The sequence below is a fragment of the Xenopus tropicalis genome, chromosome 8 (assembly GCF_000004195.4).
Source record: "Xenopus tropicalis strain Nigerian chromosome 8, UCB_Xtro_10.0, whole genome shotgun sequence".
In the NCBI taxonomy this organism is placed as follows: domain Eukaryota; kingdom Metazoa; phylum Chordata; class Amphibia; order Anura; family Pipidae; genus Xenopus; species Xenopus tropicalis.
Window position 1 is genome coordinate 77,710,392 of NC_030684.2, and position 26,353 is coordinate 77,736,744.

General features: G+C 38.8%; 1 protein-coding gene across 2 annotated transcripts in view; it reads right to left on the reverse strand.

Annotated features, from left to right (window-relative positions):
* Window positions 1-26,353, reverse strand: part of akt2 (v-akt murine thymoma viral oncogene homolog 2) — a 46,993-nt gene that overhangs the window by 1,054 nt on the left and 19,586 nt on the right. For both annotated transcript variants that reach the window (NM_001123464.1, XM_031890196.1), the window contains exons 3-14: window positions 25,942-26,073; window positions 21,746-21,857; window positions 15,325-15,487; window positions 14,502-14,633; window positions 12,925-12,990; window positions 11,148-11,216; window positions 6,181-6,303; window positions 5,834-5,962; window positions 3,756-3,970; window positions 3,516-3,603; window positions 2,827-2,929; window positions 1-753 (exon numbers count right to left, since the gene is read on the reverse strand). The exon at window positions 1-753 is cut by the window's left edge and continues 1,054 nt beyond it. In NM_001123464.1, coding sequence (NP_001116936.1) covers window positions 674-753; window positions 2,827-2,929; window positions 3,516-3,603; window positions 3,756-3,970; window positions 5,834-5,962; window positions 6,181-6,303; window positions 11,148-11,216; window positions 12,925-12,990; window positions 14,502-14,633; window positions 15,325-15,487; window positions 21,746-21,857; window positions 25,942-26,073 — 1,412 coding nt within the window. In that variant the 3' untranslated portion in view covers window positions 1-673. The remainder of the gene's footprint in view (window positions 754-2,826; window positions 2,930-3,515; window positions 3,604-3,755; window positions 3,971-5,833; window positions 5,963-6,180; window positions 6,304-11,147; window positions 11,217-12,924; window positions 12,991-14,501; window positions 14,634-15,324; window positions 15,488-21,745; window positions 21,858-25,941; window positions 26,074-26,353) is intronic.

The following is a 26,353-nucleotide window of genomic DNA, read 5'->3' on the forward strand; positions in this document are numbered from 1 at the left end:
TAAAAAGAGAAAGTGTTTCTGGTGCAAGTTTCTTACCGAGGATAGAAGAGTAAAATCTTTAGTTTGCCATTGTTGTTCTGTTAAGGCTGCTTTCATTTAAATCAGTAGGATGATAAAACGCATGAAGGAACACAAAATTACAGTTTTGTGTTTCTTGGTTGTACCAAACTGATTGGGATGCCAACATTATATCCCAGAAGCTTATAAACATCTCCTACATTAAATCACTGAATGGGTGGCAATTTTCTTGCTGAATAATCTCAAACTAAAAGTATTGTACCGTTACAGTCACCAGGCATCTCTGGCATGAGAGATCCTAGCCTTGTTGTGGAGGTTGCAAAGCATTCTGGGATGAATCGCTACCCTGAAATTTGCTCCCTCTCACTATATGGCTTATAATCCTGCCACTGTTCCAGCAGTAAAAGGCAACTCAGTTTAAAATGCATGAACCAATCCATTTCTTTGTGGCTTCAATATGATATTTTGTCCATTAGGTAAAGTTGTGCTGGATTTGTTTTCCTTCCTCTGCTAATTTGCAGTCTCTTATGTAATAATGTGGGAGGCTATACAAAAATCTCTGTATTCCATGAAGGGAGCAAAATGATTTCCTCTTCCAGTAGAATGCAAAAGTCTTTTTAGTTTGCCTTCCCAGCTGTCACTGTATTGAATAACTTTATTCCCGTATGCTTGCAGAATATGAGAATTGAGGAAAGTGAGGGCGCTGATCTGACTCTAAGGCATCGAGGTTATCATCTGCAAAGAGAGAAAGAATTGGTTTTACATTAGCTTTAACAGTAACACTAATAACCATAACAGCAACAATGAGTTAAAGCATAGTTAATCTGAATAATCTGAACAAGTAAGATGGAATGGTATAATTTCTTGCAAGAGGCAGAGAAATGTTGCATGTAGAACACATCTTAATGGGAAAATACACCCCCCTTTTAAAATGATTCAGCTGTTCTAATGTTGAAAAGGTGCACAAACACCGTCTGAACCTACAGCTATAAATATAAATGTATTTTATTTTAACATAGACATACCTGATTTCACAGACTAAAATCAAACCATAAATACCGGTTTCCCACTTCCCTACGACTCTAAAGGTGGCCATACACAGGCCGATTTCAGATGCTGATTTGGGTGCTACAGAACGATTTGCCAGCTTATATACCTGTATATAGGTTACCCTGGCTGGCCTACCTGACCAATATCTTGATCAGGCAAGCTTTTGATACAATTCTCCATTGGATCGGGAACTGGATCAGCCCATTGATGAGGTCCTCTGTCTGAAGGCGCCTATTGTAATCCAATTAGCCAGATTTTGCCCACCTTAGGTGGGCATATAGGGAGAAGAGATCTTCTCCCTATATGACCACCTAAGGTTGGAGCTGGAGGTGGCTCATTTAGCCACCTCCAAACAAGTGGATCTTACAGAGTATGGCCACCTTAAAGGTCCCCATACACGGCCGACTATAGCTGCCGATATCGGTCCCTTGGACCGTTTCGGCAGCTAATCGGCCCGTGTATGGGCAGAACAGAGCTGCCTGGCCGACCGATATCTGGCCTGAAATTGCCCAGATCTAGATCGGCCAGGTTAGAAAATCCGGTCGGATCGGGGACCGCATCGGCTCGTTGATGCGGTCCCCGAACCGACTGCCCCATAAGCTCAAATGTAATCTGATCGTTTGGCCCCAGCAAGTCCCTTGCTACCCGATATCGCCCACCCGTAGGTGGGGATATCAGGTGGCGACATCGCCAAGCGAGCGGATCTTATAGTGTATGGGCACCTTAAGAGTCTCACTGTGTTGCAACCTAACTCATATCTTGTTCCATTGTGAAGTGATTAATTCTGGGGGTTGGGTTCATCTGCTTTCTAGAGAGTCTGTGCACCACCAACTATGGTAAGTAGACAGACTTCAAGTCCCAGAATTCCTTACTTAATAATAGTACAAAATGAAGGAGGGGTTTGCTTTACACTTTCAGCATAGGGGATCTTGGGAAATAGCTTGTTGGAGTTATCATGGTGTCCTGCAATCTGTGGAATCTGGTATGTTTGTGTAACACTAAAATACATTTATATTTATATCTGTAAGTTCAGATAGTCTTTATGCACCTTTTCTACACAAGAACAACTGAAAAGGTTCAAGTCAAAAAGGGGGCATATTTTCTCTTTAATATTGATGCATCATAATATTCTGTACTGTGCAAGAAGCTGGTGTGCGGCAAAGATGCAGTGTTTGGGTTCTGACTCAAGCAGTCTTGGACTAACCCATTAATTCCCAAACTGTGGGGGTTGGTTGCCTGAGGGCACTTGTGGCAATAGCATGGAGATCAAACTGAAGATCTGGTGTGCTTGAAGTAATAGAAATGGGGCTGAAGACTGAAGATTAGGGCAAGCTTTATGGAGAATGTTTATTTGCTGTCCTTGAAACACATGACCCAGCTTGGAGGTAATAAAGAGTGAAAAGTGAATAAAGGGTGAAACTTATTTGCAGTTCTAGATAGTCTTACTACTGACTGCATAATTGATACACCAATGTTTTACAATACCGGTAACCATGTTATGAAAGAAGGCATGTCCTATCCAAAGCTTGGACTTCCTTGGAAGGCTTCAAATGAGTCTGCCAAACCCTGGACTAACACATATTAGTTAATCAAAGGGCTTTTATGTATTGACAGCAGGATGATAGATGCTTTTTAATGTGAAGGTCAATACCTCAATACTTTACACACTAAAGGAATTTCAGTTACAGGTTTATTATAGTGCAGCAGGGAATCAATGACAATGACTTAATTATTAAGTGATCAATTATCTGTACTTACATCTGTCAGGAGGCGTCAAAGTTATAGACTGAGCTGTAAATTCATCATCAAAATATCTTGTGTCAATCTCTGATGTGACTTGTGGCTTGAAAGGAGGAGTAAGCTGAAGACAGACAAGTAAAGAAGGAAAAAGCTGATTCAGTATTGTCTCACAGACTAAAAACTCTAACAAGGGCATTTTTTTTATTAAATAACCTGGATTTAATTTACTGCAGCTGAACCAAACATTAGTTGTGATAGTTCTGCTGGAATATTTGACAAATATTTTTATTTTTCAACATTCACCACCCCTTTTATGCTGAACCAGAATATTCTAGGTTAAAATAGTTTTTTAAAGCAGCATTGCTCTTGGTTACAGTGTGGTGCGGTCATATTGCTTGCCTTGGCACAGGTTTATTCCACAGATCTCTGAAACTACACCATCTTGTCAACTGATTACAAACAGATTCTATGTTTAAGATGCCAGATTTCTTCACATGCTGAATACAGAAGTGAGCCCATACCAGCACAAAAGGCATGCATGACACTACCATCCTTTCCTTTAGCTGCAAACATGGTATAGTATGGTATATGCTGGCTCCTGAACAAAGGCAAATCATCACACAAGTAAAATAGTCTGTGTGGAAAAACTCCAGGGTATTGTCTAAAAACAGCATTTTGTCGATTAAAAGTAAGTTTGTATGTAATACCTTTCTTTCTGTTACATCTTGCCAATTGATAGAAGCAAAGAATCGATGTGACATGACCTCCTGGGCATCATTTGGGCCCCCACCTAATCTAAATTTTATAGGAAGTAATAAATTACAGATTAGAATGATATATAATAAGATTGAAGAAAGCAAAATGTAATATAAATTTCAGTGGCTTTTCTGTAAAGATATCAAGTTACAGTATAATCAATATAAAGGATCCTAAATCGCATATCCTACCTTTGCTTAGGATCCTTTTTCAAGAGCCCAGCAAGCAGAGACTTGGCCTCTGGGCTTAATGTACGGGGAAAGCGGATCTCCTCCATAAGGATAAGTTCAAATAACCTCTCATGGTCTTGGTTATAAAAGGGCAATCGGCCACACATCATTTCATACATCACAACTCCAAGACCCCACCAGTCCACAGCTCGGCCATAGTCATTATCTTCAAGCACCTAAAGACACAGTGATTTCAGGATCATTTAATTTAGATCTAGCCCGAAAAAAAAATGACATTTTCATTCCTAACACGGCATTGGTGTTCTATTTATTATCAAATCTATTGCAGAATCTGTCAAAAATAATATGTATGTTATTCATAAAAAGTCATAGCTAGAACAATACCTTTCAATTGTACCTTTAAATGCATCCACAAATGTAGGATATTAGGTCTTACCACTGCTTTATTTGGGGACTACTAGAAGGCAACAGTGATGTGTGGGGCGGAAAAAACGTAAGAGGAATGACATCACTGAGAGGGCTTTTCCACAGCAATGACATCACCATAGGAGGGGGGGGGGGGGGGTTGCAGGAGAGAAACTAACAGAGCACCAAAAGGGGCTAAGGCATAGACAAGTAAGTACAGGCATGAGACCTGTTATCCAGAATGCTTGGGACCCGGGGTTTTTCCGTAATTTAGATCTCCATACCATAAGTCTACTAAACATCATTAAGACATTAATTAAAGCGAATAGAATTGTTTTCCCTCCAATAAGGTTTAATTATATCTTAGTTGGGAATAAGCACAAGGTAGTGTTTTATTACTACAAGGAAAAAGGAAATAATTTTAAACTTAACTTTCTGTATAATGGGTTTCCAGATAACAAATCCCATACCTGTACAAGAATCACACCCAGCCAAACCCAAGCAAGCTGACTCCTTTGGTGACCCAAACCTGCCTGATGGGTATTGGGTCAACGCAATAGAAATCAGTTTCAGCCGACCATTATGTGATAAACTGGATTGCATTAAGTCTGGCAGCTCATGAAATGTATTCATGCCTCCCAACAGGCACACAAAATCTATCAATGCCTCATAACTGGAACATGAGCGGTCAATTACCTAATCTTAACAGTCAACACATTTCGGGTGCAATGTTTGAAAATGTGGTGGTTTCGGCAGCTTATTGGCCCGTGTAGGGGCAGGAACGAGGGGCATGCCTCACCGTTATCTGGCCTCAAATTGGCCAGATATCGATCGGGCAGGTTAAAAGATGTAGTCGGATAGGGGACCGCATCTGCTCGTTGATGCGGTCCCCGAACCAACTGCCCCATTGCCGCCATTATAATTCGATCGCTTGGCCCCAGGGCCAAACGATCAAATTATCCTACATGTTCCCCGATATTGCTCACCCGTAGGTGGGGATATCGGGTGAAGATCTGCTCGCTTGGCGACCTCGCCAAGCGAATGGATCTTCATGTGTATGGGCACCTTAACTCTATACATAATCGCTACAGGTATGGGACCTATTATACAAAATGCTGGGGGACTTGGGGTCTTTCCGGAATTTGGATCTCCATTCCCCAAATCTATTCACAATTTAAACATTAAATAAACCCAATAGGATTGTTTTGACCCCAATAATGATTCATTATATCTTAGATAGTATCAAATAAAAAGTACTGCTTTATTATTACAGAAAAAAAGAAAATAATCTTTTTTTAAAAATTGAATTACTTGAATAAAATTGTATAAATGGAGATGGCCTTCGGGAGCAATGAGGCTAAAAAAAATAAAATGTATTTATTATGTTTCTCTATATTAAAATAGGTATTTTTTATTTTTTTCCCCAAGTATTTTTAGTCAAAATATCTTCTTACAGAAGTGGAATTAAATAAAAACTCCAACTTGTGTAGGGCCACTTTCCCATTGACAAAAGTTTACACATCCTGTTTGAATTAAGCATGCCCCCCTTCTAACTTAATTGATTAGGACCCTTTATAAGGGGCTTTAGAAAAGACATATTTGGAAAGGCTAGACAACAATAGCATCAACAAGCCAGTCAGTAGCCCTTTTATACATCGTAAAAAAAAATCTACCTCAGGGGCAAGGTACTCTGGTGTGCCACAGAAAGTCCTCATGGTAGCTCCATCTGTGATGCCTTCCTTACACAAACCAAAATCTGTAATTTTGACATGACCATCCTTATCCAGCATGAGATTCTCCAGCTATAAAGAAATGTTCAATTATATTGGTTAATGAGATCAGATCAGCAGAACTCAGACCAGAAAACTGCTATGATTTACATTATGATGTGGCTTTAATAGGAAACATGTATTCAGTTCAGAAGATAGGATCCTTTTCTGACAGTCCCACACTTAAGGTCCCTGGACTCTATCATATACTGACAATTAGGATAGGCAGCTTTCTCCTTTATATTTCCTACCTTGATGTCTCTGTATACCACATTTCGAGAATGTAGATATTCTAAAGCAGACACAATCTCTGCTCCATAAAAGCGTGCTCTGTCCTCGGTAAAAACTCGTTCTCGTGAAAGGTGGAAAAAAAGCTGCAAGACAGAGCACAGGGATCCATGAAGAACATTTCAGTCTTGTATAAGAATCATGGAAATAATATTTTTGAAAAAAAAATTTGTTTCAAAATACAATCATGTGAATTTGAGCTGCACAATAAAATATTAAAGAAAATTCTCAATAAAAAAAAAGGAAATGACAATGATGCATAACAATCAATTTGCACTGTAGCCTTTAATAGGCAATAAAAAAACACATTTATTTAAAGGGGTACTATCACGAAAATAATTTAATATTAGCTAAATATAATCAGTTCAGAATTCTGTTCCCTACTGGGCACTCTTCCCGGTCTTTCTTCGTGCAGGAATCAGATTTTAACTGACAGTTATGCCATATATGCTGGTGTGCACTCCCTCTGCCTAGAAAACGTATTAAAGATAACTATCTTTTGACTGTAGATGTGTTATATACTGATCTCACTACGAGACAGATTAATACAATATAAGTTCATTCACCAACTATACATAACGCCCCTCAAACTGCAAAAAATGGGACGCAATGCTGAGGCAACATGTCCCAGATGTCACAACACAGGGTCCTCCTTCCTACACTTAGCCTGGGAATGCCCACCAATCCAAAGATACTGGTTTAAGGTAATCAAGTACATGGTAGATAACCTGGGGTTTATGCACGCCAGAAATATGCCTGCTGGCTCAGATCAAAGATCTCGTGCCACTTAATAAAACTAGATCTCTGTTTCGGACCATTCTATACTACGCCAAGAAAGTGGTAATATTAAACTGGCTGGGAAACAACACACCCTCAGTGAAAATATGACAGTCCCTTATTAATACATCTCTACCCTCAATCAGAATTACATATGAAGCCCGTGGCTGCCCCTCGAAATTCGAAAAAAATCTGGTCCCCATGGTTGGATCTAAACCCTGGTACACCGGAGGCGACATGAAGCCCCCAGACAATTAACCTCTGCATCTTGAAATGATGGCTACGCCAACCTTGTACAATGTACATAGTAGGGCAGTTACTGCAAACCTGTATTAAAAAACAATAAAAATGATATTTAAAAAAAAAAAAAAAAAAAAAAAAAGATAACTATCTTTCTAAACAAGCGACTGATACAAAGCTACATGTAGAAAGATATTTCTGAGAGGAATTGAGAAGAGAAACTTAGAATCGATACAGAATTTGTAACCGATTAGATTTTAATTTCCTGAGATGAATCTTACAACGCCATTGCAAAAAAAAAAAAAAATTGTAAAAACTAAAAAACGCATTATGCACATATTACAACAGCATGGCTCCATAGTTAGAGAGTCCAGCTGCTAAACTCAAGCTTTACCTGCTATGGTTATTCTATAGGCAAGCACTGCACTCAAGTCTGATGCTCACAAGGTAATAACCACCAATCCCAGAAAGTTTCAAATAGTATTAAAGCCGAGTGGAATATAACCATAATAATTCAACCAATGCTTAAAGATACTGACACTAATGTGCCAGTATCAATATATTCTAAATGCTGGACTAAGCAAGTCATGAAAAGGATGCAACACCTAGGACTTTAAAATGATTGCTGGGACTATAGAAGATACTAGGAAACTTACATTTCTTGCAAAACTGCAAATATAAGGCCTTCATTTTTTTTTTTAAGTTTTTATTTTTGCATTTTTCAACTTAACATAAAAGTACAAAAAAGAACAAAAATCAGAGGGGAAGCAGGGAGAAAGAGCAAGGAAGAGAGGCAGAGTGTAGAGCTGGAGAGATTGGAACCAGTTTGTCTTCATTGTTGTGGTATGCTGTCTGTGGAGTTTTCTGGGGTTTCATGGGAGATTAACCAGGGGCCCCATATTGCATGAATTTTTTTAGGACAACCCCGTGCGAGGTAGGTCAGCTTCTGGTTGGTAAGGGTGTTGTTAACTAGAGTTCTTCAGAACGGTAGGGTTGAGGGGGCCAAGGATTTCCACTGTAAAAGAATGGCTTTTTTGGCATAGTCGAGAAGCTGGAGGTAGCAAAGTCTGGAGTGGTGTGTGAGACCTAAGTCCTCTGGCACTCCCAGTAGACAAACAATTGATGCCAGAATCAGAGGAAAGCTTAGGGCGTCAGAGATACAGTCAACGATTTCTCTCCAAAAGTTCTGCACAGCTGGAGAGCTCCAGAACACATGCATATATGAGCCTGTATCTCATTTGTATCACATTTTATACAGGTATCTGGGGTGTGGGGAAACATCTTGGAAAGTCTGTGTGGTGTAAGGTATACCCCGGTTAAGGAAATTCATTTGTATATACCTGTCCGCTATAGATACTGTCAAGTCTGGAATTTGTTTTAAAGCTAGGTATGTCACGCATCCATTTCTCACGTACCTTAGCCAGGGGATCTGGGTAAGCCTGCCATAGAATGGTGTAGTACCAGGATAGGGGCTTGATAAGGTTTTCCCTGCGTACGTATTTTTCTACGGTGGTGTCTTTCATTTCCACCGGTTTGGTGGGAAATTGGGAGTGAAAAGTGTGTCTGAGTTAAAGGTAATTAAAGTGCATTGTTTGTGGGATTTGGCTTTCTTTGAGTTCTTGGAATTGTTTGAGGTTCCCATTTACTAGTATATCTTGCAATTGTTTAACCCCATAGGAAGCCCATTGGGCAATGTTGGGTAGGGAGGTAAAGTTGGGTACAGTTGCCCCATAATGGTGTCCAACGTGACCATACTTGTTGTGGGCCTTGGTGGGTTTGAGGGCCTTTTGAAAAGCGGTTATAACTGCGCGCATAGGGGTAGTGGTTGTGTAGTGTTGTGAGTTTCCTCTGTATGTTAAGTTTGCTAGCACTTCAAGTGAAACCAATATATTGGCTTCGAGTAGTGTGGATGTGTTTTTCTGATGTGGGGTTAACCACCAGTGTGCATAGATTAATTGGTAATATAAATCTCATGTTGGGTAAGGCCAGGCCTCCCTGGGTAACAGGGGCTTGCAGGGTTTTTAGGCTTATGCAAGGGTGTTCTCCTGCCCATAGGAACCCTAGGATCAGGGAGTCAATACGTTTAAACCATTTGGCACAGGGTGGTATTGGCGAGTTGTGAAAAATGTATAAAAATTTGGGGAGAAATACCATTTTTAGTAGGTTGATTCTGCCTGGCAGGGTGAGGGGTAGCTGTGTCCATGTATCTATTTTGTTGGATAGGTTGTGGACTATCGGGGTCAAGTTGTCTTCTTCAAATTTGGTATGTTGCTTGTTGATGACAACCCCCAGGTATTTAAATGAATGTACTACTTGTAATTGTCCTATCTGCTTTACTTGAGGTAGGGGAAGTGGATCTATTGGAAAAATTAGTAATCTGGGACAATGCATTAGATAGTGCCTCATTCAGGTTGGCTAGATATAGAAGCATATCATCCGCATATAGTGATACTTTTTCTATTATTCTGCCGGCCTGTAATCCTGGTATGTTGGGGAGTCCCCGAGTAGTGTCGCTAAGGGCTCTAACGCCAGAGCAAATAGCAAGGGAGAAAGAGGGCACCCTTGCCCCGTTCCGTGCTCAAATGGGAGGGGGTCAATTAGCCACCCATTAACCAAGACCCTTGTCTGGGGTTGCCAATAGAGTGCCCTTACCCAAGCCCTATATCTGCCACCAAATCCAAAGCGGCGAAGGATTTCCCACAAATAGCTCCAAGACACTGTATCAAAGGCTTTAGCTGTATCAAGGGATACCACAATTCTGTTCCCTTTGTTGTCATGGTCATATTCTAGATTACTGAATAGCCATCTGATATTTACGTCTGTGGCATTTAGTGAGATAAATCCGGTTTGGTCGGGATGGATTACGGATCTTACAATTCGTTTTAGTCTGTTAGCTAGCACTTTCACAAAAACTTTTGTATCACAGTTTAGTAGAGCTATGGGGCGGTAAGAGCCGCAGTTGTCTGGGGGTTTGCCAGCTTTAGGAACAAGTATGATATGTGCCATGTAGCATGATTCTTGGAGAACATTGGTGTCTGTTATGTTATTGTATAAGGTGCATAGTTTGGGGGACAGTATTTGAGAGTGGGCTTTGTACAATTCAGCTGGAAGGCCGTCTGGACCAGGGGTACGACCTGGCGGCATATCTGTAATAGCTTCTTCTATAGTGATATCTCTGTCTAGGTGCATTTTGCTGTCTGGTGGGATAGAGGGGAGTTCTATTCTGTCTAGGAAGTTATTTAGTTGCTCTTGTGGAGGGGGTGGGGAAGGGCTGCATATGTATTGTTTGAAGCGTTCCACTATTTGTTCTTGTTGTGACAGTAGATTCCCGTTATTATCTTTGATGTTTGCTATTACATTGTAGGGGTTATCATCCCCAGCTAGTATTGCAAGTAGCTTCCCATTTTTTACCCCTCTCTCAAACCAGGAGGCTTTGCAATATAGTTCTCTTTGAGAGAGAGAACTTTTCCACATAGAGTGAGTCGAGGTGCCTCTGCGCATTTGCCAGCTCCTCTTTGTGGGTGTTGTTAGGGTCAGTTACTACCTTTTGTTCTGCTTTTTCCAGGGATATTTTAGCAGTGTTGATATTGGCTTCATTTCCCCACCTAGTTGCAGCTATTAAAGATATGTAGTGTCCCCTGGTATATGTTTTACATGCATCCCATACTGTGTGAGCCTGTGTTGGCGTATTGTTCCCATTACACTGTTAGTTGTGGTGTAAATGCCTCTGCCACTTTTGGGGTGAAGATCCACTTTGGTGGAAGTCTCCACATACAGGAGGGTTTTTTTGTGTCGCTTGTAAGGGATAGGATTAAGGGGGCGTGGTCAAGAGAAGAGTCTGCTAGTAAAATACACTTTAAAGGCCTTCATTTTTAAACAATATTCATAGATCAATAGAAAACTGGCATCTTACCTCTCCACCATTAGCATATTCCATAACAAAGCAGAGTCTGTCACTGGTCTGAAATGCATACTTTAATGCCTGGAAAATACAAGAAATGGAACAATGGAACAGGACAACAATTACAATATTTAATATTTTTATTTTTCTAAAGGGAAAATATACCCCTCCTTTTTTACATGAGCAGATTTAGTTGGGCTTATGCAGAAAACCTGAATAGTCACTGAACTTCAAAACTTTTCTGAACTTCAAAAAAAATAAATATAATTTATTTTCTACAAAAACATACCCTATTCCAGACTTAATGAAAACAACGATCTATCTCTGTGTACATAGGACCAGTTCCCCATCCCACTTAAAGGCACAGTGACACCAAAAAATGAAAGTGTATCAAGGTAATTAATATATTATGTACTGCTGTGTGTAGCAATTGGGCCAGCCATTCAAGCCAGAAAAAAGGCACAGGTTACACAGTAGATAACAGAAACTCAGAATACAATGGGAACCTACACAGCTTGTCTGTTATCTGCTACGTAACTTGTGCCTTTTCTCCTTTTTTGGCTGCCCCGATGGCTACACAGCAGCTGATTTAGGGCAAATCACTGCACATGCCATCCCACTGGCGATTTACATTCTAGCCAATGGGATGGCATATCGGGGATCAAAGCCCTTATACAAAACTACAGTAGTGATTCTGAAGTGAACACAAAATTTTTACCAGTGCAGGTCGACAGTAAATTATATTTATTACATTTTAATTTTTTGAGGTTTCTTTTTTCTTTAAGAGTCACATGTAACGCAACCCCTCCCTCACTGCGTACCATGGTAGTAATGGAATCTTGGACATAAAGGCTCATGGCTCACAGGGAGATTTGTTGGCTGCTGGTATATCTTGGCTACCATGAGCGACAAATCTCCACAAAATACTTTCCCACCAGCAATAAAGTAAATTTCCGGTGGGAAAGTTGGACAAAGTTTCCTTGTGCTTTAATTTACTGCAGGATAGAAAGCATTTTGGGGAGATTTGTTAGCTGTGGTACCCAGATTTAAGCATGGGAGACAAACTCAAAGTCCCAAATCCATAATTTTACAATGGAACAAAGTAAGGGATTGGTTGCATTACACTGTGTATCCAAGGCATTTGGGGAACTTACTTATGATTACAAGTGTGAGATCAGTTATCTGGAAACCTGCTATCCAAAGAGCTTTAAATTACGGAAAGGCCATCTCATATAGACACTATTTTATCGAAATAATTCAGATTTTTAAAAATGATTTTATATGATTTATCTCTGTACTCTATCCTAAGATATACTTAATCCTGATTGGAGGCAAACCAATCCGACTTGTTTAAATTAATGTTTAAAAGATTTTTTACTTTAATTATGATGTTATATATTAAAAGGCACAAAGGTTGCCCAGGAGTAGTAACCCATAGCAACAATCAGCAGCTAGAATTTACTGGTCACCTGTTTAAAAACAAACATCTTATTGGTTGGTATGCGTTACTGCTCTTTGACAAACAGTCTTTTATTACATACAGGGGTTAAGGTATCCAAACTATGGAAAGATCCCTTATCTGGAAAACCAGAGGTGACAAACATTCTGGATTACAGGTCCCATACCTGTATCATGATTATTTTTCTATATGTGGAATCAGGAATTTCAGATACTGTTTATGCACATTTTTAAATACCCCAGAAATGGGCTCATGTCAAAAAGCGAAGTGTATTTTCCCTTTAATTAAAAATGAATTAAACGAAGTTCAGACATGTCTCAACAAACGTACCGTCAAAAAGGGGTGTTTTGTGTTCTGCAAAACTCTGCTTTCTGTAAGTGTATGAGCAACTTCATCCTGAAATGAAAAAAAAAGACACAATGTGCTTTAATTTCTGCCAAGAAAAAAACAAACAAGACTAAGTGTGAGCATGATCTCCCACTAGTGATATGCAGGCCGGGCCAAAAACATCATCAAAAGAGAGCCCAGGTTGGGTGCGGGTCTAACCCTTCTGCCTCCCACCCACGACCTAACCGAGCCCAATTCTGGGTCTGGCGACGTCTATTTATAGGCGTGTCCTGGCCTGCCCCACCCCCTCAGTTATGTCATAAGGTTTATAAATAGATGCAAAGCCACAGGCCAGGTCGAGTGCTGGTCGACTTTATGTTCAGCTTATTGCCCACTGTATGTAGCCTGACCACCATCTGGACAATGGGAAAGTTAGAAAACTCCTCCAAATACAGACTGAATCAGCCTGTTGATGTAGCCTCAAAAGGGCAAGTTGAGAATGAAAAAGCAAATGTATTAAACAAAGCAAGCCAGTATATCCCAATTGCACCTTTGTACAAGTGGTATAACCATCAATCTTCTAAATATACCAGTATCACAACACTGTTTTCACTGTTCCAAAGGAAACTGAATAATCCCATTTGAAGGGCTCTTTAATTCTAAAAGAGCACAACCTTAAAATGAACTATTAACTGAATCTCATGTCACTCAGCAGCCACAAGTTCACAAAAAGTTCACCAGTTTGTCAAGATCTCCCTGCTAATATGACACTTTCAGGATATATTTAATTGTTTAGCATAGTTGAGCCTCTAACAAACACCTTTTTCCATGTCCTGCCCAATATAGAACTCTCTCAAACACACAACTTAGACCCATGTCAAAATTAAAGAAAGTACCACTGACAACTGCTTTTTGTACATGATTCTTTAGTCATTTGTATGTAAAAAAACAAAAAATCACACCAAGACCAACAGACTTCATTTAGAAAGTTAACCAACATCATTTTCCAGGACATAGTCTTGAACGCCAAAGGTAAGAATATCTGCAGAAACGAAACCTTTATATACCTACACCACTAGATTATCAGCTTACAGGACTGAGGCCATAACTGTAATCACATCATTGGAACCATACCAGACAAAACAATGCTAACAAAATCAAACATGTACCGGCTAACACTTACCTAAACTTATTGGTGTATTCCATCTGACCATGAAGCCTTGTTTATATTAATTTTGCTTAAATGTTAAAATACCACTGGCAACAATGGCAACCATAAACATATTTTGCTGTGCTGTACAATAAAATGGTGTACATTTCAAACATATAGATTACAAATATACTGAGCAATAATAATAATAATAATAATAATAATAATAATAACAATGAAGTTCATCAAACCTTACAATCAAAAACGTAAGCTAAATCTTCTGTATTACAAAAGTGCAAATCTTGGCTTCTCTTAGTATGTACTGAGTAATGGATATCATTAGCAGAGTTTTTTTTCAAAGTAACCAAAATGATTTTTAATTGATTCTCAACCTGCAAACTATTGTTGTATCTGTTATAATAAGCCCCACCTTAGCGATTATGACCTCTTTTCGAAGGATCTTCATAGCGTAGTAACGTCCACTAGATTTCTCTCGGACAAGAATAACCTTTCCAAAGGTCCCTTTTCCCAGCAATTTGAGGTAGTCAAAATCATTCATGGTCTTAAAGTAATATATGAAAAACAGTGGTAAGCAGAGGCAAATGAAAGTTGTCACACAGATGGAAAAAAGTATAAAATGAGGTAAAATTTCTCCTACAGAGACATTGGGAGCCTGAAGTTAGCAGGACTGTATACCCCCTCTTTTCAAGATGAGCTAAATGAATAGGGCTTGGGCTGAACATATTTTTTTGCCTTGAGTTTTCATCACAAAAAATCATCTAGTTCTGTTTTTTATTTCTTCAGCTACATAGGCAAATTGAGGATATTCCATATTTAGTTCTTGCAAAGAAATTACCAGAGCTCAAATAATCTAAAAATCTTCTGTTTATCTGTACACGGGTAATCAAATTAGCTACATCACAAGGATCAAACATGGTGTATTTTTAATTTCTCTTTTAGCTCAAGAGATAACATAAACAGTACATTTTATGTAATTAAAACAGGCAGAAAGTATAGTCAACACAAGCCCTATACATTGCACTCATGTTAAAAATATGAATATACTCCTTTCAATGTCAAGAATTTCATTAGGTCATTTTTCATAAATTGACAAAATTGATCTTTTTAAACATTCTCAAGAATTGGGCAAAAGGAATAAAACAGTTTCTGCTAGACAGCAATTCACATTAACTTGCTAAGGCATGAATAATTTCCTCACCTCAAGGACAACCATAATTAAAGGCACGACTTACCACTTTGGGGCGCCCTTTGGACATTGCAACATCCATCTGCTCTGCGCTTGAGACATCACTGGGGGAGCCATACTTAACTTCCATGGCTTCCTCCTCCTCATCTTCGGCCACCTGGTTCTTCAGGCCATTGGCCACTGTCTGGATGGCAATAATCCATTCTTCCCTGAGGCAAAAAATATTATCTCAGCCTGCTATGGTGCTTAAAGGGTTACACAAGATAAATGTAAACAAGGCACCTGGGCCAGATGGAATAAACCCTCGGGTATTGAGAGCGCTAGGGTCAGAATTACAGTGGCCCTTGTTTCTGATATTCTCAGACTCGCTTTAATCAGGTATGGTACCTATGGATTGGAAGAAGGCGAATGTCATTCCTATATTTAAAAAGGGAGTAAGATCTCAGCCTGGCAATTATAGGCCTGTAAGGTTGACATCCGTGGTGGGCAAGTTATTTGAAAGCTTGTGAAGAGATCACATACAAAATTATGTACTGGAGAATGCCATTATGAGTAGTAATCAGCATGGCTTTATGAAGGACAGGTCATGTCAGACCAATTTAATTGCTTTTTATGATGAGGTAAGTAAGAAGCTGGACAGTGGGGGTGCAGTAGATATAATCTATTTGGATTTTGCCAAAGCATTTGATACCGTTCCCCACAAACGACTGCTTTCTAAACTAAGGTCTATTGGTCTTAGTGAAGTCATTTGCACATGGATAGAAAACTGGCTACAGGATCGGGTACAGAGGGTGGTTGTTAATGGTACATTCTCTACTTGGAATAAGGTTCTCAGTGGGTCCCTCAGGGTTCTGTACTGGGTCCACTTTTGTTTAATTTGTTCATAAATGGTATTATAAGTAATGTATCAGTGTTTGCAGATGACACAAAACTCTGCAGACCAGTTAATTCTATCCAGGATGTGGCATCCTTCAGCAGGATCTTGACCAACTGGCAATCTGGGCGGCTAAGTGGCAGATGAGATTTAATGTGGATAAATGTAAGGTCATGCACTTGGGATGTAAAAATATGCAAGCCACTTATACTCTTAATGGGACTGCACTACGCAAATCCATAATGGAGAAGGACCTTTCAGTCCTTGTAGATAATAAACTTGGCTGTAGCAAGCAATGACAGGCAGCAGCTGCAAGGGCAAACAAGGTTTTGAGCTGTATTAAAAGGGGTATAGATTCACGGGAGGAGGGGGTTATTCTTCCCCTTTATAGAGCACTGGTAAGGCCCCATCTAGGATATGCTGTTCAGTTCTGGTCTCCAGTGCTCCAACGGGACATGACTGAGTTAGAGAGGGTCCAGTGAAGGGCAACTAAGTTGGTAAAGGGTATGGAAAGTCTCAGTTATGAAGAAAGACTGGCCAAGTTGGGTCTGTTTACACTGGAGAAGAGGTGCTTAAGAGGTGACATGATAACTATGTATAAATATATAAGGGGATCATATAATAACCTTTCTAATGTTTTATTTACCAGTAGGTCCTTCCAACGGACACGAGGGAACCCACTGTGTATAGAAGAAGGGAGGTTCCGTTTAAATATGCGGAAAGGTTTTTTTTTTACTGTGAGAGCTGTGAAGTTGTGGAATTCCCTCCCCAAATCAGTCGTACTGGCTGATACATTATATAAGGGGCTGGATGGATTCTTAGCAAGTGAGGGAATACAGGGTTATGGGAGATAGCTCTTAGTACAAGTTGATTCAGGGACTGGTCCGATTGCCATCTTGGAGTCAGGAAGGAATTTTTTCCCCTCTGTGGCAAATTAGAGAGGCTTCAGATGGGGTTTTTTTTGCCTTCCTCTGGATCAACTAGAAGTTTGGCAGGTTATATATAGGCATTATGGTTGAACGTGATGGACGTATGTCTTTTTCAACCCAACTTACTATGTTACTATGCTTGTTCACCAGGGAGCAAAACCTTGCTACCGTACAATATATTGTCTGACATGTCAACTCTATATTGCAATAAATAAATTCATCCTTAACCCTTTTACTGCCAGCCATTTTGGTCAAAGCGGAACTTGTATTGCCAGACAGTTTTTGAACATTTTGCACTTCACTTTAGGGGCCTTTCCTCGGGGGGACTTTTAGTTTACCAAGGAAAACAATATATTGTTTTTTTCATAACAACCTAAGCTTTCAAAATATGGTAGAATTTTTGTTTAATTCCAATTCTGTAACAAGATATAGGCTTCTAAATGTCTAAAAATGCACACATTTTTACACATACTAGAAACAAAAATTATTTTATGCACGAATATACAACTGATTTGGAAAGTCCCATGTCTCCTGAATGTGCCAATACCAAATATATATAGTTTTATGGAGATTTCTCACTTGTATAGGTCAAAAACTCCCAGCAGTACATTACCAAATTCCCAAAGCACTGCTCCAAAAAAACTGCATACTTTGGATTTCAAGGCCAAAATTCCACTAACAGAAGGTTTATCCCAGAAAATTGTACATTTTTGGAAAGAACAGATTCTGGGGAATACAGAATAGGCACAACTGTGTGTCTACTCCAAACTATCAAGTCGCAATGCTTTCCTAAAGTTATTGGTTTTTATCAAAATTTGTGATTTTTTTTAAAAATCGCTTCAAAGCTTCCAGTCTATAGTATCTTATTTCCTACAGGTCATAAAGTAACCAAATAAAACATCCTAAATATGAATGCCTGGGGTCCACTGAACAGTTTGATGCCCAATATGTATAGGTTTACCTAAGTATGTTGCATGTAGGGGCCCCAATGTGAACATACCCCATTTGAACTGTCATTTCTGTCATTTCAGCTTCTGCAAAATCAACACATTTACATCATTATATGTGGGATAAAGCTAGTAAAAAGTATGCTCACCCCAGAAAGTCATATATTTTTGAAAAGTACACATTCCCCCGAATCTAAAATGGGTACCCATGTCTTTCTACCCCAAAGTACCAAGCCGCACAGCTTTTCTAAAGTTAGCAATTTTGATGGGATTTCCAAAAATCCCCTCAAAGCTTCCACTTTGCAGCATCTTATCTCCCACATAGCATTAGGTACCAAGATAAAACACCCTGAATTTGAACACCAGGGGTCCACTGAACAGTTTGATGCCCAATATGTATAGGTTTACCTAAGTATGTGGCATGTAGGGGCCCCAATGTGAACATACCCCCATATATACTGTCATTTCAGCTCCTGCAAAATCAACACATTTACATCATTATATGTGGGATAAAGCTACAAAAAAGTACGCTCACCCCAGAAAGTCATATATTTTTGGAAAGTACACATTCCCCCGAATCTAAGATGGGTACCCATGTCTTTCTACTCCAAAGTACCAAGCCGCACAGCTTTTCTAAGTATGTGGCATGTAGGGGCCCCAATGGGAACATACCCCAATATGATCTATCATTTCAGCTCCTGCAAAATCAACACATTTACATCCTTTATGTGGGATAATGCTACAAAAAAAGTACATTCACCCCAGAAAGCCATATATTTTTGGAAAGTACACATCTCCCCGAATCTATAATGGGTAATCATTTCTTCTTGCTTCAAAGTACCAAGCTGTAAAGCTTTCCTAAGTTTGCAGATTTATATGACATTTCGAAAATCGCATAAAAATGTTGCAATTTGCCGCATTTATCTCTCACAATTTCTTGATAAAGATCAGATAAAGACAAATCACCCCAAAAAGGAACACCAGAGGTCTACTGAACAGTTTGATGCCCAATATGCATAGATATACCAAAGTCTGCGGTATGTACCGAACCCAAAATGAAAATAGCGCATAAGGATTTCTCGCCTGCCAGCTCAGCCTTTGCACACGGAGCCCCCTGTCAGTGTATTATGTGCCAAAACTTCCCCTAACTATACAGAGACCCCCACAAAACCATATATTTTTGGAAAGTACACATTCTGACAAATCCAACATGGGTAAAGAGTCCTTTCTACACCAAAGTACCAATCTGCAGAGCTTTCCTAAAGTTATCGGTTTTTATGACATTTCAGAAAATCGCCTAAAAATGTTGCAATTTGCCCCATTTATCTCACACAATTTCTTGCGTACAAAGGCAAGTCACCCCAAATAGGAACACCAGAGGTCTACTGAACAGTTTGATGCCCAATATGCATAGATATACCAAAGTCTGCGGTATGTACTGAACCCAAAATGAAAATAGCGCATAAGGATTTCTCGCCTGCCAGCTCAGCTTTTGCACACAGAGCCCCCTGTCAGTGTATTATGTGCAGTAACCCCCAGAAAACCATATATTTTTGGAAAGTACACATTCTGATGAATTCAAAATAGGCAAAGTTATTTTTGTACACCAAAGTTACACCTGGCAAAGCTACGTTAAAAACAGATCAGGAACACTTATACAGGGATAAAATGTGATAAAACCACAAAAATTGTGCAAATCAGTGAAACAACAAAATAAGTTACATGACAGTGTAATTAGTGGCCAGAATATCTGATCCAATAGTTACGCTGTCAAAATAAACAGTTTTTAGGTAAAAGAAAATAAAACCAAAGTGGTAAAATGAAAAAAAAAAAAAAAACAAAAAAGCAAAACAAAAAAAAAAAACCAAAGTGTTTGTGTATACATGTGTAAAAGTTGTGTGATAGTGTGTATGAGTGTAAATAAGTGTATAAAAGTGTGAAAAATGAAAAAAACAAAACAAAAAAAAAATGCTAAAATGTGTGCTGTAAGTGTGTGTAAATGTATGCAAGTGTGTATAAATGTATGTAAATGTGTGTCTAGGTGTGTAAATGCAAGAAAAAAAAAGTCCAGAAGACCTGATCGCTCCTTGCTCAGTTGGGACGGCGCTGGGGGGGAAGGAGGAAGCAGCAGACGCGATGCGATTGCGTCTGCTGCTTCCTGGAGGGTCCTGCGACCCGATCGATCGCAGAACCCTCATGACAGCCCCCCTGGCACATTGCCCAGGGGGGTTGTCATTGTTAGAAGCTCTCTGCAGCGGCGGCACATGCCGCTGCTGCAGAGAGCAGCGCTTAAACGCCAACGACGTATGAGACACGTCGTTGGCGTTTAAGCCCTTTTACTGCCAGCACGTATGAGATACGTGCTTGGCAGTAAGAGAGTTAAACATACATGCAAAATATGTATTTTATCCTTATTTATCTGAAAATATGCCCAAGAAGCATGTACAAAGCTGCAAACCATGGTGGTACTACAAGTAAAATACATGGAAATAAAAGAAAAATAAAATAAGTATCTAAAGCCTACAGAAAAACTATGGCACCTCAACACAACAGTGTGGCTGCTAAAGGCATCAGAGCTACCTGCCCATATTAATATTAATTTTTATGAAACATTTTGATGATTATCTGCTATATTTTAGTTACTTTCAAGCAGTTTTGGAAACTACAAGGACTTCAAAAGCTTAGGTGAGACTTCCTACAAGACTATGTAAATGTTAATGTCCAATATAGAACTGGGAATTATTAAAATGCAACTAAACCAGGAATAACTAATGGAAGGAGCTCTATAATTAATCTCATTGTATATGTATTATTTTCTTAATAAGAAAACAATATATTCATGTGGCTACAATAACTTTACTGTAGGTACATGTCAACAAAATAACATGGGTTAAATATCCTGTCATTGATTTATACAGAATCTCTGCCAAACCAGATTTCTTTACTGTTAAAAGGTGATTGTATAATCTAATTGGAGCTGTGGGACGTTCTACAATAAAGCATGTACACAAAGATTTTAATAAAATGCATTTTATTATGCCCAAATTGTTTAAAATTCTGCATGTTCCTCCATGCTCTGACCCTGAATCTATCATTCAAAGGGAAAAGTAAGATTTGATATGAAACACTGACCTTATTTTACATGGGAGGAATATACTCAACCTAACTTGCCTGTTTTACTCTCTGGTATTAGATTAGACTTTGATCAAGACTAAGGGGCACATTTTTTAAACTACGACAGGTCCAATTACAAAAAAATGTATTTTTTTCTAAAGTTTACAACTGTTGCGTATTTTCTGCGATATTTTCGTTAATTTGTGTGACTTTTTCGTTCTTTCATACTCATTGCGACAAATACGATTTTGTCGCACAAATTTTTGCAAAGTTTCAGATTCATTCAAGCTTCGGTATCGTGACTTTCCTTGGGCCAGGTTGGAGCTGCAAAGTGCCAATGAGTCCTATGGGAGGCTTCCAAAATCATGCACTGAAGTCAGAAAGGTTTTCCCGCCGTTTACGATCGTTTGTATATAAAAATTTAGTGATTATCGGATCGCCATTCACAAACAATTGTTTCAATGTGAAAATTTTGCATCGTAAGTACGAAATTTTCGTGACTTTCGCAATAATAAATTATCGGATTTTGTGATTTGGATTCGTACTTTAATGAATGTGCCCCTAAAACTCCCATTTAATAACATTTACGCTAAGCAACCGTACCTTTCCTCTGGTGTGTCAACATGAAAAGTCCGTTCAATAACTGTAGTCCATTGTAGGCAGCGAATTACAAATGTGTTGGGCCTAGGACGCTCTGTCTTCATTAGCTGACATTCTGCATGAACAAGCAACAGATATATACTTATATTAAGTCAGAAATCAAGCCCACCATAAAAGACACAGAAAAGTAGAGATGTTATTTTAAAATTAAGATAAAAAATGGAAGCGGGAAGGAACGTTGGAGACACAATACTGGAAAATATTTAATACCCTCAAATAAGCAAAAACTGCTGCAAAGATATTTTCCTGCAGGTACTTCACAAATAATAAAGTGCTAGACTGTTAACATTAACATGGACAATCAACAGCTACTCAAATGTAATTATTGTACATGGAAGTATGACTCTTGTGTCCTCATTAGCACAAACCCTGTTAAATATGGGCGCTATATTAAGTATTCCTGGGAATATGGTTGCGTTTCCTCCATACACTTTAATGTGGCAGTTTGTTGGGAAAAATTATTTTTGAACCATGTGCAAAGGGGGCATTAAAAAACACTTTTGCAACAGGTGTTTATTTTCTGTGTTTGTATTAACATTTTGTTCTGCAGTTTGGCGTTATCTGGCATGGTTTTAACAGCAGTATGGAAGATAAAATATACAAATTCTAGCTTCAGGATTAATCTGTTCATTGATTGTCCCAGAAAATCTTTTTCTGCACCATAATAAAAGTTAAATATTTAACGTAGGTAATATTAACTGTACAAAAACTTTTTTTTTGGAGCAGCACCACACAAAAGTGCTGAGATTGTAACATAGGCTTTACATTTTACTAGTGCATTTGCTAGTTGCAACAGCAATTGGCTGGTCTGCATAATGGTAATGGCAATGGCACATGGGGAGATCAGTCGCCTGTGGTAAAGCTGCTCCACTGCGGATATCTAATCTAAAAAAAAAAAATGCTTTCCCACCAGCAATAACATAAAATCACTGGCAGGAAAACATATGCATTGCTTCGTTTTTTGTCCGAGTTTCCTGGCAAAGCATTTTTGGGAGAATTGTTGCACATGGTAGTGCAGATTTATTGCAGGCGACAATAACATTGTCACTCTGCACAGGCGGTTTGTGGTGCTGGTCTATATTCTAACAGGTGCAGGTTTCTCAGTGGAAAAGCTCACAGCATGGGGAATAATCCAGTGGCCCTTGCACAATTTAAAACTGCTGCACATAAATGTTTTTCTCATGCACCAAGAGGTGGGTGGCCCAAGATATGTGGTAATTTATATTTATACTATATAAAGTTGTATGTATGCACCATGATATATTATGTGTGCTGGCAACAATCCTACATTAGATATCAAAAGAAGATATACTTTTCTTATAGGCTAATGGCACATAGGTAATAAGTTCCTGGGGGTGCAAATAAGAGCTATAATTGGCTATTTGGTTGACAGCCTATAGAAGGCTCTGTTTGGCTTTACACTGGGGTTTTATGCAACCAAAACTTGCCTCCAAGCCAAAAAATAAGCAAGAAAAATAAGCACCTACTTTGATCCCCCTGGGAGCAACATGTTTCTCAAGAGCCACCGGTTGGGAAGCACTGCTGTAAGCTAAGCGAAAGTCGGCTTGCAGATAAACGCAGGCTGAGAACCCACATCTATGCTCCAAAAAGCTTACTGAACCCATAGTGTCTGCCCAAATGCAGGCATTCGGAGCAGATTTTGTAAAAAAAAAAAAAACAATAAAACAAAAAACAAAATAAAAACTGCTTGAGTATGCAGTTTTGCACTGAAATCTGCTTCATGTGCCTGGTAGGGTAGGGGTGGATTCGCGGCCTGCTTTTACCCGCAAGCCAACTATCTGCCACATCTGGCAGGAGCCTTAGCTTACAGTGAGAAGGGTGTGATTGTAAAAGTTAGGCATTAGCCTAAATCCATCCTGCATCTTAAGAATAAGAGTCCTCTCAAACAATTGCAGGGTTTTTCTTATGCCATTTGAAATATATAAAATAATTTTATTAAGATTTAAATGGCCAATTACAAAGTATTTTTGAATGATGGTTAGCCTATCACCAAAAAGAAATATATCTGTTTACATTTAAACTTTATATCTGTTTATGTAGCACCTACAAATAAACATTTTTTGGTAACAGTCTTTAGCTTCCAAGAAAGAATTAAAACTATTGCATTCTACATAACATCTAATATGTGCTATGTAAAAGTATGGCCCGCATATAACTTGACTGGCTGCCCATCACCTTATTTATATTAACTTTATTAAAGCATCTGATGAAAACACAATGTTTACCAGTGCATAATAAAAGTACAAAACTTTCATTCTTTAGAGTATGTCTTTTTAAATAGCATGCTTTTCTACAAAATTATACAAATCCTTAAAAAGCACTTACCAAGTTAAAGAGGAAATTCCCCTTTTGTGAACTACCTCTTTTAGACCCTATTAAGAGTTTTGTGTTGTGTTGGGTTTCCTTCACTGAACACAACCTCCACTACCTAAAGGTTACAGCCAGTAGCTGTCCCTTCTTACTTATTAAAGGGATACTGGCACGATTTTTATGGTATACTTTTTATTTCCAAATTACACTGTTTAAATAGAAAATAATTCACTCTACCATTTAAATTGTTATTCTTGAACCAACAAATGTATTTTTTTAAGCTGTATTATTTGTGAGTAGGCAGCCATCTCAGTGCTTTGTGCCTGAGTCTGAGCTTTTAGAAGAAGAAAACTGAAGAACTGCTTTCAGGTAACCTATTGTTTCTCCTACACCCATGTAACTGGAGGAGTCCCAAGCCGAACTTGGATTTCTTACTATTGAGTGCTATTCTGATATCCACTGGAAGCTGCTATCTTGGTCCCTTCCCATTGTTCTGCTGATCGGCTGCTGGTAAGGGGGATATATCACTCCAACTTGTAGCGCAGCAGTAAAGTGTGACTGAAGTTTATCAGAGCACAGGTCACATGATTGCGGCACCTTGGGAATTATGTGAAGAATATGGCTAGCCTCTAAAAAATGGATTTCAGTGTAGAATGCTGCTGGACAAGCTATCAACTGATGTGTTTTGGAAAAAAAACCCATATTACTTGGAGGTGCCTAACAAAAAATCACCCCCCTGTGATTTAACATTTACTTCCTATAAAAAAAAAAAATTATCCTATAACATTTAGTTAAAGAATAAGAGGGGGGGGGGTGCATGTATCATTTATGCACATCTGTGGATGCCTTTAATTAAGACCTGGACCAGTTGTGTGTTTTTATTGATGCCTTTCGTAATGCAATCTCAGAATGTGTTCTGCTGTTTTATTGAAAGCCTAATAAAGAATGGAGTTTTAGACTATGCACTGCAGTCTGTGATGCAGTGTGCACTTCCTGACTGTGACGTTTGTGGATGCTTGCATCACTATAGCATAAACCAGCCTGTAGAAGGGATTAACAAACCCCAAATTTATGATAGAACAAACTCTTTCAAGTGTAGCTAAATTAAGTTAAGTTATCTGGGAGTGTTAAAGACCTTTGGTAAAGCTGGGCTGGTGGGATTTTTGAAACAACTGTATAGTACAAGCATCCTCAGCAAGTGTGATCCTTAAAGGAACAGTAACACCAAAAAATGAAGGCGTTTCAAAGTAAGTATAATATAATGCACTGTTGCCCTGCACTGGTATAATGTGCGTGTGTGTGTGTGTTTGCTACAGAAACTCTTCTATAGTTTATATAAATAAGCTGCTGTGTAGCCATGGGAGCAGCCATTCAAGCTGGACAAAAGGAGAAAAGGCACAGGTTACATAGCAGATAAGTTCTATACAATACAATGGTGTTGTATCTATTTGCTATGTAACCTGTGCCTTTTCTCCTTTGAATGGCTGCCCCCATTGCCACACAGAGCTTTGTTTAATAAACTATAGTAGTTTCTTAAGCAAATACAGTAGCTGTACCAGTGCAGGGCAACAGTACATTATATTGTTATTACTTTTATACACTCTTTTTTTGTATTACTGTTCTTTTAAAACCGATAGGAAAGTGTCAGTATCACTCATGCTTAAGCAGTAGGTGTCAGTATCACTCATGTTGAAGCAGAATAACCAAACAAAGGATTATAATTACTACATATGCCCATTTACATGTCACATATAATAAGAACTCTTTTTCCAGCTGGGGACAAAATATAATTTTCTGACAAAACTCACCTGCAACTGAGAAGTTATTGAGGGGCGGAATCGAACTGTGCTCTGTGGACTCTGGCTTTTCCTTATAGCCAATAAATGAACCATCACTTTTTAGAAGGAAATATCGTGGTCTCCATGTTTTGATATACTCCCCTGCAAAATGTCAAGACTCACTGTTGTGAACAGAGTATCATGTTCCACATAAAGGCAAATATTTTAAAAATAATTGTTTATTGTGTCCCTTAATTTAGTTTTTGCTATGTTATCAAGACTCCAAATGCAAGTAACTGTTCTCTGATCTTCCAAGTAAACAAGCTACTTGCTTTCACTTTATAGAAGACAGACAGGAGATACATTTATAGGCTTACATGCAAACAAGGAAATGTGCATGTGGTTATGAGATATGCTGATTAAGACAAGACCAAACTTCTCC